Here is a 15,825-nt window from a genome sequence, read left to right as displayed (position 1 = left end):
GACAAGTACACTGAATTTAKACTACCAAACTAGACCCAATCACCATCTCTTCAAAATAAGTTACTAAATATATTCCAGTTTGTAACATTCTCTCTGAAATGGGCTTTTAAATTATATGTAATTTAATGTCATGAGCTTTGAAATGATTGAACATTGATGACGGTAGTATGATGAACTAAAGAAAGTATATACATTTTCATCAAGTTTTAAAAAATTGTATGTTTACTTTTTGAAAAAACTAATATTGATGGACCAAAATACCATAAAATCGCAAAATTGGTAGGTAGGTAGATGCAAAAATGTAATTTCAGCCTGTGGCGTCTGGCCTTAAATATAATTAGTTTCAGAAATATGGACACATCAGTCTTGTGTAATTTGATTAACTGCCAGTCAGGCAACAAACCATTGGGTCAACAAAAAAACAGTCAGATTTAAGAGACTTTCTTTATTTTCACCCTTCAAGAGGCATACATCTTCCAAAAATATTCATGACAAAATAACTTTCCTTTCAGATATATTAGCATTTTGCCTCTACAGCGTTTATATACAATATCTGCATTGAAATTCATAGTGGTATGAATATAAAGAGATTTTTCATTACATTTCATCAAAAATTAAGACTATACCAGCATAGTCAAAATCAAAAATCACCTTCCATATAGTTCCAGGATAAAAACAAAATGTATTTTAAAAATAATACTGACATTATAACACATTTCAAAGAACTGGATGGTATACACAGTAAACAACCCTATCCATTTAGCCTATAGGCTGTAGTGTAGAGGCATCGCTGCTTAATTCAAGTTTGTTTATGTGTAAGAAATATAAAATGGACCAAAGGCATGCATTACACACACAGCTGAATACAAAAAAACTAAACATTTTGCAATGTAAATAATATGCTTATATTCCTTCTATAATGAGTCAGGTACATTGAACAAAATAATAAAGCTGATCTGAGCACACAAATAAGAAAACGCATAATGCTTAAAGACTCTTAACATCTATCTAGAACACAGGATGAGAAACTGTTAAGTGCTTGGATTTATCTAAAGTTAACGTTTAACAACAACGCTTAAAAACGATGTCATACGGCAAATAAGAGAGGACAAGTCCAGCAAATCCTCATAAAGCGAGTACAGGCTACATTACAAAAAGTTATCAAAACAAAGGATTGATTTGATGACAGAATATGCATCTCACACATTTGTAACATACAGCATTCTCCAACAAAATACACTTCTCAATTGCTGAAAAGCATCAGCATCTTCTGTCAAAGAAGTAATACATGAACATCATCTAAGAATCCACAGATGTTTGTAGCACAGTGACAATAATTCTTGATAGCATCTCCCTATGTTTTCAGAGGCAACATTTCTAGGCATCTCCCATATACTGTAGTGCATGTTGACAAAAGTGGTTTTACCATTAAGATGATCAGAGTAATTTAGTGTGAGGTGGTATTGGSATTATCAGTAGAGATAATAGCTGTTGTGGGGCAATTTGGAAGAGGGCAATAGTGGTTCTCATTTGTGAAGAACATTTATGAGTTGAGGATCGGAGAGGATTAGTGAAGTCAGGTTCTGAGGGGGCTTGATTCACTATGCAAATCTGTAATGATGTAAGGAAAGTGACTGTTGCACTCTTCAAGTATGACTTCCCAAACATCTCATCCCTCCGTGGGCTACCTGAAAGAGTGTCTGAAATGCACACTCCTCCGCTTCAGCTTCTCTGGGTTGTGTGAGGCCATGTGAGAAAACTCTCGGAAGATATCCAGGTAAGTAGTGTCTCCTGAAAAAGCATAGCAATGTAACAGAACATTATCATCAAGAATTGCATTAAATCGATCTGGTAAATAACAGTAGGCCTACCATACAATAATGTGGAATTTGTGTAAATGAAATCGATTGTTCAAAACCTGAAATGATTTTCAAAAACGACAGAGCCTCTAATCTAGATAAATCAACAGAGGAACAAAACCAGTCTAGGCACCAAGACGCTCGGCTTCACTCTATTTCTAAATTCTCAAGCTTTAGTTTTCTGGTGACCATGGTTACAGTCTGTCGAACTCCTTTCGACCTCCTGAGAAATTCTCAGCTTGACTAATTAAAAATAACATTCCAGTCTCTTCCTGTGTGTGTCTATGATCAATGGCTCATATGAGAGAAGACATCCTTCCCGAGTTATGACATCGCCAGTATTGAAATCTGACATGATAGATGTTTTCGCGATCTAAAAGTCATATTCCTATTAACTTCCAGTGTAATGAGAGCGGCTTTGTCATGGTGGTACGTCATATCAGCCAGATCTCTGCCTACTTGAACGCCAATAACTCAGATACACATGAAATGACCCCGGGAATCAATAGAACATCCCTCAGAGATGCACAAAAACAATATAACATTCAAAATGGGGGAACCTTTTCTTTAAGCAGCACACCACCTACAGGTGAGAAATTGAAAACAAAGTGCTGAAACAAGTAGGGTTTTGTAAATCATTAATGTTATAGGGGCAAACTGGATTCATCATATAACTCATTTGAATCCATACTTGAGTTAAATGTCAGAGGACAACGTTTCTTAATCTCTGAAAATGTGTTGACCAAAAAAATGTGTTGACTAATAGGTACAGTGCCAGTTCAGGTTAATGCGGTTAGTTGTAGTGACAGAGGGAAAGTGTTATAACGGTGATATATAAAAGAACAGAATAAATGAAGCAAGAAGCAGCGGGAGAAGTCAGGCTTTGAATCACATCTTTCATTTATTTTCAGTATTTTCTCATGTTAGAAGATATTAGGAAAAGGAAATGAACATAAACGGTAGCAGTAGTGTAACTTGCACAAAGATATTCAGAGACACGTGTTCTCTCACAATATACAAAGAAAATGTACAGATTTAAGTCAGAAACACAAAAATGAAAATACAGAAGATAGAAGCAAGCAGTTAAGTGTTAATAGTTTTTAGCATATTTACAGCATAACAGTCACCTAGTCAACCTATAGTTTAATCAATCCACTGACTCATACACTGTACAACATGTAAACCTTTAGTGGCTTGATGCAAATCATCGGCATTGTTTAGTCATAACATTGTTTCCCAGATATTTCATTAGAGTCACTACTCTTGGTCTCGTCTTCTTTTTTACTCATTATTTTCTCCTCAAATGACTTGAACTTTGTGTGGTCTTTGGCTTGAAGTAAACTCAAGCAACACAAACGCAATGCCAAACATAAGTTGTTACTAGCCTTAAGCGAGGACAACTAATTACATTTCCTGTTTAAGATTATTTCAAAATGGCAGTAAGCAACTGCACAGTATCAAATTAAACCTGGGCACTGTGGTCACCCTCTCACTATGTACACACGGCATGTATAGTGTGTACACAGGCAGTGCTTACAGAGAAGGGGGTATTCTGTTGGTATTCAGAGGAGCTAGAGGGAAAGCTGGCATATTTGCATGGACCAAGCTTTCTCTCCTGTTCTCATAGGCCTGTAGAAGTCAATGGGAAACTATGCCTGTATATTATGGGGTATTCTATCCAATATATCTGTTTTAGTTTGATTATAGACCACAGATCTAACTGATCTGTAATGTATTTTTATGTACAGTTCTCATGATTTGGCAGCACATCACGCAGTTATTTTCTTTTAACAATATATAAAATATTACCATACACAGATTAATGAAGTAAACAAAACCAACATGGCTTTGAAAGACCTGGGCACCGGCAACCCATGCACTATTTAACCAAGAAACCCAGAACTAATCTAATACTGTATAGCCATGATACATCAGAATACCATAAGAAGTCAATATTTTCGACAAACATATACAAATACTGTACCCAATACATTTTAGTTTTCATATTATATAAAAAAAACTTCCATCTCATCGCAGTTTAAGGTAAATCCCGGMCATTTTCTATTATAAGATTGTGAGTTGTGGTTGTCTTTTCCAAGAAGAGAGGTGAAGAAATGACAGTGAAGGTTAACTGTGCTCAGGAAAATAAAAATCTAACAAAATATATCCAGTTAAAAAAATACCATCTGCATCGTATTGATAAAATTAATACAAAAAATACAGAGTATCTGTATTTAAATTATCATTGCACTATTGCTCTGGGCAGTTCATCATAAATTAAGGTGAAAACCTACACTACTAAATGAAAATACCGAAAAGTAACTAAATGAAATTCAAATCATTGTTGGTAGGAAAAGTGCATAATGTTGCTTTAAAATCTATGAAATGATAAATAATCCACATCATCTACACTCAATCACAGTTTTCCTTAGCTTCATTGTTATCCTGTCTAATCACCATAATGAAATTCATAAGTACCTGCCTCTTTTCACACAACGTGCGTGTACTAAAGAACCACCTCATGCCACAACACAACACAGCTGGAGCAGAACTGACAAGATATAAAGACAACAACTTACAGGCCTTGAAATGGTCTGTTTTTATACCRTTGACAAGACTACCGTATGCTGCTCTGTTATTGTTACATGAGCAGGTAGAGTAGCTTGATGAAAGTATTGTGCAGCATATTGGTCTGATCTGGTCTTTGGTTCGGAGCACACTACCCTACCTTGAAAACCACAAGCAAACACCTGTCCCCTCTCCAAATGAATAAAGAGCAGCTGAATTAATTCACTTGACATGGTTATTAGGTAGGGTACATTATGATTTAAATTAACTTAGAAAGTCGATTATAAAGTTGGTCCCTAACCATTTGTTGACAAATGATCTAACTCTGAACTAATGTTGCCAGTCCAAGTCAACAGTACAGTTTGACATCATGATAAGAGTTAACGATACTGACATCCTATACCGTTGATAAGGAATAGTAGTTGGCATATTCTGGTCTGGTCTCGTTTGAACAATGTTAGTCTACAGCACTGGGTTAAACAGGTCTTTAAGAGAAAAACCATAAAGCTGGGAGGGACAGCAGCGTGTAGGGAATCTGGTAGAGAAATGTGTGTTTTGGACTACGTTCCTTCCTGCACAAGATTCCCGACAGGCCTGTCCTGCCACAGTCCTGGTATGCTATTGGCTTCCCCTCCAACCATGACCAGAAGGGAAAGCCTGAACTAGACCAGGTAGTGTGACTGACTTCTAGCACTCAGCTATGTTGAGACAGATAAACTCTTGTATGCATTTCTTATACTGCTGTTCAGTGGGGCTGCTGGTGGGGTATTGACCTGGCTGGCCGAACGGTCCCTCCGACTCCCGCATCTCCTCGTTCATCCTGGCCAGACGCAACCTTGGGGGAAAAAGGGAGGTGGGAGAGAGAAGGAAAGAGGGAGGGATGGAACATAACATGTTAGATGGATCCACTCATACTTGCCAGAAGTGACGAGCTACAGTAGTCTAGCAAGCTAACCCCCGGTCATAACATGTATTTCAAAGGATCGTGTGAGGCTGAGTAAGTTGAGGGACAAGGGTGTTGTGTCCCACTGAAACTCACAAGGTGACGATGTCTGCGTTGGCTGCCTGCACAGCGATACTCAGAGGGTCCTGGCCATCCTCGTCCCCGTCGTTCTGCGTGGCTCCTCTCTTCAGGAACAGACACACCTGCCTGTAGAGGGCAGCATGGAGACAGATCAGACGGGAACATGTACTGAACGCTCCCACATCGAATCAGCGTAAAAAGAACTGGACCCAGCAGCTTTGTCCCTTATGCCATCTAGTCCGAGGAACAATATGAATGTAAAAAAGAACTGAACAATAATCTGCTACATCATTGTCCATAAACTATTCTTTAAAAAATTTCACTAGTGACTCAAAAAGAACATTGACAATAGTAAGCAAAGAAACAGGGAACGTGTTATGCCTTGGCACTACTCACCCTGTGTGTCCCAGATATGTGGCGTGGTGTAGTGGCCCCCTCCCCTTTGCGTCTCTTTGGTTGACGTCAGCTGCATTCTGTAGCAGGAACTCACAGGCTATCAAAGAGCCCTGGAATGGAACACACACGTTGTGAGGCTCTCTCCATGTGGCCAAATAAAGCACATATAAAATGTGACAGAATATTGTGGTCAGTAAAAAGCACAAGCTGACGCACACCCAAAAATGTTCGTAGAGGTGCTGACTAACGGAAGGTAAACCGTATAAAAATAATTACATAAAGTCGCACACTCTAAATATGCTCCCAATACGTTGTGCATATTTAGAATATTGTGATCATGGATAGATGCACACATTCATGTATGTTGCAGTGCTGTCAGTTGAGGCTACTGAAGAAGAATATTTCAGCAAGATGCCTCCAGCACTATTCATCGTGAATGACAAGGACTGCCTTTGCCAGTGTACTAAGAACAAGCCTGCCTGTTATTACAATGGCTCACCCCAATCACAGCCTGTATGAGTGGGCTCTTGCCATCATCCTCGTCGTTGACGGAGTTGACGTCAGCCCCGTGGGCCAGCGCCTCGGCCATGACGGGCAGGTTGCGTGCCTGGGAGGCCTTGTAGAGCAGCGCCCCAGGGTGGAGCTCACGCCTATCCTCTGGGTCAGACTGGGTCTCAGGCTCCGGCTCCATCTCAGCCTCTCCGCTAGAGTCCTCTGACACCTCACGCTCTGCAGAGAGACAGAAGCAGCAGAGTTACAAAACCAGAACAACCACCGTGACAACTAGGATTCAATACAACTTTATTTATCCCCTCAAAGGCAATTAAGGATAATTGAGATCAATTATCAGGTTTTCTGAAAATGGCATTTCAAAACGATGGCTGAACATGTATGTTGCACATTTTATTACCATTCCATCAGTTACCCGTATGCGTTTCTCTTACCCTCCTCTGTGACACTGTCCACCACTGAGCCGAACACCAGYATGTCGGTGCTGCCGTCTGTACTGCCGCCCAGGCCACTGTCACTGCTCAGACCTGCAGGGCCAATAGGAGCCAAGCCATGGGCACGTTAGTGTTGCTTCTAGTTATTTCACTTCACTCACCACAAAGGATTCAAGTATCTCTGTAGTTTAGGGTGCCGTGTTTCTATATTAGATGGGTAGGTAACTTACTACGAGGCCCAGATCCTGTGTCGAAGTAAGAGAAGAGATTGTCCAGCTCATCTGGACAAAACAGTGACTCCCGTCGGAACTTCCTCTCTAGAGCTGATGCCGCTGTTAAGCACAAGGAGGGAATGTGTAAATGTTAAATGTCTTATGTACTGGGTTTTCATTGWCAACTGATGGTTTAGCACTATTGGGAATATGAATACAAAGGTAAATAAGGTGTCCTTTCTCTAGTGGCAGGAGAGCAATTAGAGTACCCGAGGAGAGGGTGGCAGGGGAGGCGCTACCCAGCTCCTGGCGATATTTTCGTCGGGTCTTGGGCACTGTGGTGGCACTGTTGTGTCTCCGGCACTTCTTCACACTCCACCGGCGCGCTGACTTTCGCCCGCCGTTCACCAGCACCTCGGTGGCCCCCAACTTCTTCAGGAACTTCTTCTCCACGTACTTAGATTTGATCCACGCCTCCTTCTCTTGCCTGCAGAAGATAGCATGGAATATTGATTGATGACAATGACCCTAGCARCTAACCATCAAATATACACAGTTGCTCAGAGGACATTCCCAGTCTCCACCAATAATCTGGGGGGAAATAATTGATCATCTAAATATTCAAAGGGGGATTTTTWAAATATTTTTAAATCAGGTAGAGGCATTTGAATAGGGTGTGGCAGTTCTTACCTGGAACTTGAGGGCCCTGGTTTCTTCAGGCCCTGCTCCTCACATGCTCCCTCATAGATGTGGTTGATGACACTGTTTCCCAGCTCGCACATTAACTTGAGTAACTCAGGTTCCCATGAGTCCAACGTTAGAGAGCGCACCTTGGAGCAGTGAACCCCCAAACTCCTGCAACAGAGACCGAGACACAACAAGACTTAAAGTGATGGCATTTGAATCATGTATGTCTTCAAGTTCCGTGGCTAGAATTATTATTGGGTAAGAAGCATTTGAAGTTAGTGTTGCTAACAACATGACGCACATATTTTTTTCCTTGCTTTGCTTATAACAACATTAAGAAGGCAGACGTAATAGCCTCCCCTAATAAGCAACACAGGAAGCTCTATGACAGTTGAAAAGCTGCAGTAGAGGTTTCAAATCACACGGGCGTTATCCCCTTGGAAACAGAGTAGCTGCCCTCAATGTCATGCAAATCTCCACTCCACCAACAAAACCTTTTGGTATCCAGGCAACTGCTGCGCGGCATGCCAAAATAAAAACTGTGTGAGATAGTGTCTCTGTATCCCTCCGCCACTCTAATGGGAAACCTCATGTGATCTCATCTCAACACTGTGAGAAGACAGGCTCTAAGAGAAACAGATCATGAATATTCAGCAGATGGTCCAGAGGAGGTGGTGATTACATAAGCATTGATAATTGCTGCATCTCTGCAGTAAACCGTAAATGGAGGAGAACTTTCCCCATCTAGCCTAATGCTTGACAAATACCCTAGCGGGGTACAGCTCCGATGAATGCAGTTCTAGAGTCAACAGAGCTACAGTATTAAGAACAGACAGGTATTAGACAGGAATCTTCGGCTTGCTTTGGCCTGGTTAGTCAACAATTGGGTACTTTCACCATTAAAGGGATGCCATTATATTCAGAGTGTCTCAGTGCTGTGGTGCTTATCGTCTAACTCCCACCCTGTCTACTCACTCAATGAGCTCTCCCAATCAAACACAGCGTGATCCCATAAGTAGAGWTAAGCGGCCCAGCCGCATAGTAAACCCAGCGGGGGGTGTGGCAGAACGTTCCCTATACTAGCAGATGACAAGGTAAGTCTAAGGCACCCTTTTGGTCATTGGGACTCGTTCATATTCTCAGAGCCAAGAGACCAGCACAAGGTAAGAAACATGGTCTGAAACAGTCACAAGTGACCCCTTAAAAATCACCCCTCGCCCTACGCTACAATCTGCTGCTACTACATTACATCCATTGATCTACAACCAAAAGTAGCTTAGGTCTAGAGTAGACCATACAACAGTATGCGTGGCCAGTGTAGTATGCCTTTATGTAGTCGCTCTCGGCAGGCCAAGCTAGCTATGCTAAACTTATACTAGCTAATATATAGCTATACTTTTTCGAGCTAATATATTTTGAATATAACTCATAAGACTATCTTTTATTATGCTCTATATAAACTGATGTGACCCAGATGTCTCCAGTCCATCCAGACACAGTTCCTGTGGATGCCAGAGCAGGATGCCCTGGCCTCCATACAAACTGACATTACCTGTGGATGCCGGAGCACTCGATGCAAAGCAGGATGCCCAGGTTGATGGATGCCCAGCGCGGGTCAGCCTGGCCACAGTCACAGCAATACTCATTGCCCGGGAGACACTGGATGCGGTGCAGAATACTCTCCCCCCTCATGCTACGCTCCCGAGGCTCACTGGCCGAGTCGATACTGCTGACAGACGGCGAGGCGGTCCTGTCCAGGCGCTAGTGGTGAGAAGAGACACGCGCACATGGTAAACAGCATACTAGAGGCATGCATTATTCTCTGAGGCATGAGACTCTTGATTTTAGATATCTCACAAATGACTATCACTTCATGCAAGCATATAAGCTTATAAATGACGTGTCGTGATGAAAAAGTGAAGAGAATATCATTGTTTGTTTGACAGTTATGTTTAAGATAGATGGACCAACTGACCTCGACATAATGGTAGTCTGGGCTCTCCCTGTATGCTGAGGCAATGCTGGCCTGCACTGCTTGGATCCAGGCTAGCCGAAGCTTCTCTGACTCCGCCTGGAGCATACAGCTTCTGTAGAATGGAAAGACAGCCCCATATTACAACACMCAGTCTCTCAACAGTACAAAACTATAGCCCATTGGCCCTCTTAGAAGAAGGAGAATGATTTAGAAGAAATCATTATTGGACATTTTCTTAAAATTTCACCTCAAGGGATTTAAATAAATTTAATGGATGTGTAAGACAAATCCCTTGGAACAATGGTGAATTGAGTTACAGTTCATTCCTTAATATAAGGGCACTAAGAAGAACATACTTGCTGGGGGAGACAACCTCGAAGCAGAACCTCCTCTCGATGTCCTCACAGGGCTTGACAGAGCAAAGCCTGAGGTCCTCCACCACCACCGTCAGGGAATCCTATTGGTCAGTAACAGTGAAAAAGGCCCGGTCAGTCAATCAGTTCAATTATTCATCACACCAACATTATGTCCAATGTGTCCTGGAGTAAGTAAGACATGTCGTTTGGATTCCCAAGTTGAGCACCTTTTCCCTTTTAAACCAATGTGCACATGGGTACACTGAAGCTCACATTCTATATCCCACTATGGATTAATGTGAGGGTCTATGTAAGGCCGTAGGATGGGGTTAACAAACACAGCCATCCATCGTAGTCTTTGGACAGGACTCTGAGGAGTATGTTGTAACGGTCCATCGCCCTAATGCAGTGTTAAATGAGGGAGGGTTGCATTTCGCCAATGTAGATCACTGTGACTTTCAGAGGAGCTCTATACACCATTAAAGTTGCACTTAACCCCCCCCAGGGACCTATAGAGATGATAGCTGGTGGTTATGTGGACTAGCCTTCAGCTTCTTCTGATAGACCAGCTGACTGTTCTGGATTGAAAACCACCGCCTGAAAAACAAGAAATGAATAACAGATGGATGTTAAATGGATATGTTTCTACAGGCAGTATATATTATAGATCTCCACTATTTCCTACGATGTGAACTCACTGGAAATGGGGGTCTCTCTCTAACCAAGGTAACTCAATGCTAGCAAGTATGGCCATTGGTTTCCTAGCGAGTAGACTATTTCTTTAGTTCCCTATGGTATGTCTTGATATCCTATACAATATCCACAAAACATACCATTGCCACGGTAGAGATCAAAATCAACAGGATTACTGTAATACTGCATATATAGACTTGAAACCAGAGTATGGCTGGTTTAGTGATGGCTACTTGTCAGTCATCTAGTTACCTGTTCCAGGTCTTGAAAGCATTGCTGGCCCTCTTGAACAGGTACCCCTCCATCACCACGCCATTGGGAGCGTCCACGTTGAACAACTCCACCTTTGAGTCGTCATACGAGAAGTCCTGTCAGAGTTGAGAGAGACAAAAGGGGACACCTAGTTAACCCTGTTGCCACTCGACATAGGAACAAATTAGGGTATTTCACTGGTCAGTGAGGTAACACATTTGAGAGGGACAGTGACTGAAGCAGTGGTTCTCAAACTCGTCCTCTGAGGAGTATGTTGTAACGGTCCATCGCCCTAATGCAGTGTTAAATGCTAACTAACCCCCCTAGCCGTTCCATGTATTTGATCTATTCCAGAGCTGGTACACCTGATTCAATTCGTCAACAATCCCTTTATAAAAGGGGAATCAGGTGAGATAGTTCAGGGCTACAACAACATTGTGAAAAGTCTGGGGGTCCAAAGGAGAGGTATGAGAACCACTAAAGTGGAGTCTCTTCTGCGCTTTGTTGAACTATGACATCACATAAGATCAGGATGTGATATAAGCCCTCCATGAAAGATGCATAGATTGTGCAGTCATGTTAACACAATTCACGTGTGTGCGCATGTGATGGGAAAAGTGTGCCGTGCATCCTCACAGAGCGATTCACTGTGCCCTTTAGGAACTCCCATCTGAGATGTTCACTGTGACGCAAATGGTTGTGTAAGCATCTTCTGGCTGAAGAGAATTACTACCCCCCCTACCCTTTTCACAGATTCTTCATTTACACCAACTACACAGTGAAAGGCAGCTACTTGAGGTTCAGTGTCCTAGTGCAGTCCGTCGGTTCAAGTCTCAGCTGAATCATGAATCATTGTGCCAAGTCAGACAGTAATTTGGTTTCATTTAGATAGTAGTAGCTATGATGTGCATCATTCTTGAAAAAAAGGCATGTCTCACAACACAGACCAACATGTACAAAACGGTTACCATGCCTTCAACAGAAATACAGAAACATTTTAGTGCCTGTGTTTTGTCTGGCCCATTTACCACATTACATCACAGTGGTAAAGCTTCCTCTGCCAAGACACAATTGTCTCAATAGTGAATAGAGTCTTGATGAAAGAGTTCTCAGAGAAGGAATATGGCGGTCTTTTGTGAGACGAACGTTAAGAAAGAATCTAAGTATTAGATTAGAATCATTTGATGTCCTGAAACTTTGCCTGTGACACTCACCCATGGACAGGTGAATTGGTACAGAACATTAATCTAGCTTCAGTTTGGGTTATTTTTCATGACAAATACACAAACAACCTATTGAACACAATCTTCCCATCGTGGTCAAGTTCCATCTGAATAATGAGTTCTCTAATGAAAAGCAATAAAACGGTGAAGGTTTGACGACTCTGTCCAATCTGTCATTTCTTTCTTTTAGGATGATTCAGGCTGACCWCCATAGCTCCATAGCTGACCTAGATAAACGAACGCCAGTGACGGTGCACACAGTCAGATCCCATCAGACACTGTGATTAGTTGAGTTTCATAACGGGGTATTAGCAGCACTGAGCAGGGCAGCACGCCATTAACTACTAGTCACTCCATGTTTGAATAATACAACTACTTCTTAAAATCGCTCATTTTGACATGCACAAATATGCTTTGTACAATTTGTTGTTACAGTCTGAGCTGCAATGTGTTGCCGTTTACCATAAACTAGATTATTTCTAATATGCTGTTCAATACTCCCAAGTCATGACACAAATGAAAAACATTCATATTTTTATGACACACAAAAATATCCGTATTCAAATGATGAGTCTCCTCTCTTCACAAAAGGTCAACTCTCCATAAAGCAACATAATGCAAATGCAATCAAAACAATACAAAGTAGAAGTGAAATAAATGATTAATAGACCACAAAATAAAGCTCAACCCACCAGAGTGTGGTCCAACCTTCCAAATATCTTCATTTTCAAACGTTTTAAATTATCCAGCATTGGACATGTAAATAGGCAAACAYAAATATAACAGGAAATGTAGGAACTCTAATCAAATGCTCAGTGAATAGGCATCTCTGTCGAGCTGCAAACGAAACGTCCGTTAAGTCCTCTGATCGCTGAACACTGAACAATTCTGGGACTGTTAGTACCGCATCGTGAATAACTACCCTATACAGACATGTGCGCGCTCCACAATAGCACCTGCCTGCTGCCGTCGCTGTGTGGGTCTTTGGATTAGATCTTATTATCATACAGCTGCCAGTTTATTCGCGGAACGTCGAACTTCCAAACCAGAGTTGCCTTCAGTCGCTCTAGACCCAAAGACGTGCAGTTTGTTAAAGTGACACCAGAATCCACGCTGCGCTGTTTGGACACTTTTACGACTCCTCAACACTCGGACCCCGTGCGTGTTCTGCAGCGCGCAATAAATGGAGCCCGGCCCACGTCCCTATGATTCCATCTGGCAACCAGCCCAGTTAATCAAGCAATCACCACTGAGAAGCTATGAGACTTTGCCATCGACRCGAACAAAGAGTAAACTAACTAAATGCAAGCCACTACAGAAAACATGTCAGTAGCAGCACATTTACCATATAGTGTAGTCTACACAAATATYCACTTATCAATTAGTCCAGTACCCTTCAAGAATGTTTATCCTTACCATAAACATAATGCCCTTAGAGTAACCCAACACATGTTATGAAAAAGGGAAGCAAATATTTCCTGTATGCAGGCTAACCGAACAATAAAGGCCATTCATTATTCATGATCTGGCATCATGCAGAGGGGAAATGACTGGCAGTAAATAATTCAACAAGAATAGAAACAGAGCATCTTGTTAGCAATGTAGTCAGGTGGGCCACCATGTTAAAAAACCAAGAGACACCAAATGGTTCACAATAAAAGCTACGTTAACTTCATTTTATTTATTTATTTACTGTTAGAGCTTTGTTGTGTCCCCTAACTTAYCACCCTAAACTTAGGTTATATGAGCTGATCCTTGCCTGGATGCTAGCAGCAGCGGAGCTGTGCCAGATGAGGGGAATTGGAAGCTGTGGAATGTGATAGGACATCGAAGGGGCAACAGCAGCCTGTGAGATAGTCAGACATAGAGTTGTGTATCATGGCTCTGGTCAGACATATTACACCAATTAGTAGGCGCAGAGAACTCAAAACGAATCTAACTATTTACTGGTGCAATCCCATTTGTGCTTTATTTGATAAGTCAATTATTGAAAGGAGACTAGAATGGATGTTGCATGGATGTTGAATGGATGTTGCAATCCATGCTGGTGAAAACCGTTAATTCCAGCAGCCATGTTCCACAGAGGTCAGAGGTCAGAGGCTACTGAGTACAGAGCTGTGGAGGGCTTATGACGATGTTTTGCTCTCCATTCTAAGAAGTTATAGGACAAACTAAGGACATATTTATGTAACTTTGAGAAGGAACCCCTCAACACTCTCCAATATCAAAGACCTGGGTCTCCATCGGTCAGAGCAAAGCAACGTGGGTGTCTGACTCTCCACAGGCTTTCCTCCCGACCGACAACAAGGCCCACTATTGATGTACTCTGCCATTACCACTCCCTTGGATATTGGATAGAGAGAGACTCTGCTTGGCTGAAATGTGAGTGTGTAAGATATTAAGATCTCATTCTCATCATGAGCATCTTAGTTGGTTAAGTATGTGCTAAGTTCCCTTGGAAAACCCCTCTCTGATATTGTTCCAAATATGACTAAAGGGGAGAGAAATTCAGGACGATCAAGGAGTGGCAGTTAGCGGCTGAATGGGTAATAAAATGTGCCCTTTATCCTCCTGAGTGTGTTCTTGCCCTAAGCCATTTGAGACAGTTTACACAGAAATAAGTTGCCACTTTTTACAACGGTTATTTATTCATGTCTATGTACTCATTCACCTCAGCAGTATATATGCCATTTAACGGTCCAGTCTCAACAGCAATCCCAGCAGTGTGTGTGGCCTACATCATGCAGCTGATAAAAAATACACATAGATACTACAAGATGGAGATTTTGATCAGGATCAGCCGAAGCTCATGTCAAATGAGGCAAGAACACACTAAAGTCGACTACACTAAACTAAACAGACTGGGGAGGAACGTCCTGATATCTCATCCACCTGGTAAAGGGAAAGTGGGATTCCTAGTCAGTTGTACAACTGAACGTATTCAACTGAAATGTGTCTTCCGCATTTAACCCACCACTCTGAGACACATATGCCCCCTCACTCCTTGCCACATGGGCCCTGGCCAGGACAGGACAGTTGATGGCACTGATTAGCCAGTCTGTCTGCAGTGACATACTACACCACTATTGTCTGCAGCCAGCAAGGATCCTCTTGTCCCCTCATACCCGAGGTGTCATCTACCACTGACTAACCTGGCACCTTGCCTTACCAGCCCTAGCCTCAGCCCCACCCACAACACAACAGCTTGTCTGACCTAATCCGGAGCCCCACCTGGTTTATTTAGCTCTCCCTTCGCTGTTGCCACGAGAAACAGTTACCATGGAACCGAACCCATCTTGAGTGTGTGGACACTGTACAACACTGGTGAAAAAGAACTCCCACATTCTCATTCCCCTAACCAAGTCCTTCACAGACAAATTAGCCGATTAAGTCTTTGAAATCACAATCCTGCAATATACTCCTAATGCTTGTAAAAGCCTAAAATATAAACGAGATTGTGTATAGAAACCTCAGGAGTCCTGAAGTCTGAATATTAAAGCACTGAAAAGGTTTTTTTATAATCAAAATGTATATTTTTTTTTATCAGCCTAATTCTTAGGGCTGCAATCCCGTTAACGGGATCGATATGACAACAGCCAGTGAAAGTGCAGAAATCTCATAATTATAATTCCTCAA

The 15,825-nt window shown here is 41.9% G+C and overlaps 1 protein-coding gene across 2 annotated transcripts in view; it reads right to left on the bottom strand.

Moving 5' to 3' along the window:
• Positions 1-425: 425 nt before the first annotated feature.
• LOC111976526 (arf-GAP with coiled-coil, ANK repeat and PH domain-containing protein 3) overlaps positions 426-15,825 on the bottom strand; it is a 71,245-nt gene continuing 55,845 nt past the window's right edge. Inside the window, exons 10-23 of one of the 2 annotated variants that reach the window (XM_024005412.1) lie at positions 10,967-11,082; positions 10,567-10,618; positions 10,022-10,122; positions 9,666-9,777; positions 9,243-9,451; positions 7,694-7,858; positions 7,273-7,490; positions 7,022-7,123; positions 6,792-6,893; positions 6,347-6,576; positions 5,848-5,957; positions 5,467-5,577; positions 5,201-5,262; positions 426-1,791 (exon numbers count right to left, since the gene is read on the bottom strand). In XM_024005412.1, the coding sequence (XP_023861180.1) occupies positions 1,685-1,791; positions 5,201-5,262; positions 5,467-5,577; positions 5,848-5,957; positions 6,347-6,576; positions 6,792-6,893; positions 7,022-7,123; positions 7,273-7,490; positions 7,694-7,858; positions 9,243-9,451; positions 9,666-9,777; positions 10,022-10,122; positions 10,567-10,618; positions 10,967-11,082 (1,797 nt within the window). In that variant the 3' untranslated portion in view covers positions 426-1,684. The remainder of the gene's footprint in view (positions 1,792-5,200; positions 5,263-5,466; positions 5,578-5,847; positions 5,958-6,346; positions 6,577-6,791; positions 6,894-7,021; positions 7,124-7,272; positions 7,491-7,693; positions 7,859-9,242; positions 9,452-9,665; positions 9,778-10,021; positions 10,123-10,566; positions 10,619-10,966; positions 11,083-15,825) is intronic. The other variant, XM_070448021.1, reaches the window with a different exon arrangement.

The sequence above is a fragment of the Salvelinus sp. IW2-2015 genome, linkage group LG17 (assembly GCF_002910315.2).
Source record: "Salvelinus sp. IW2-2015 linkage group LG17, ASM291031v2, whole genome shotgun sequence".
Taxonomy (NCBI): domain Eukaryota; kingdom Metazoa; phylum Chordata; class Actinopteri; order Salmoniformes; family Salmonidae; genus Salvelinus; species Salvelinus sp. IW2-2015.
This window is presented reverse-complemented; position numbering and strand designations above follow the sequence as displayed.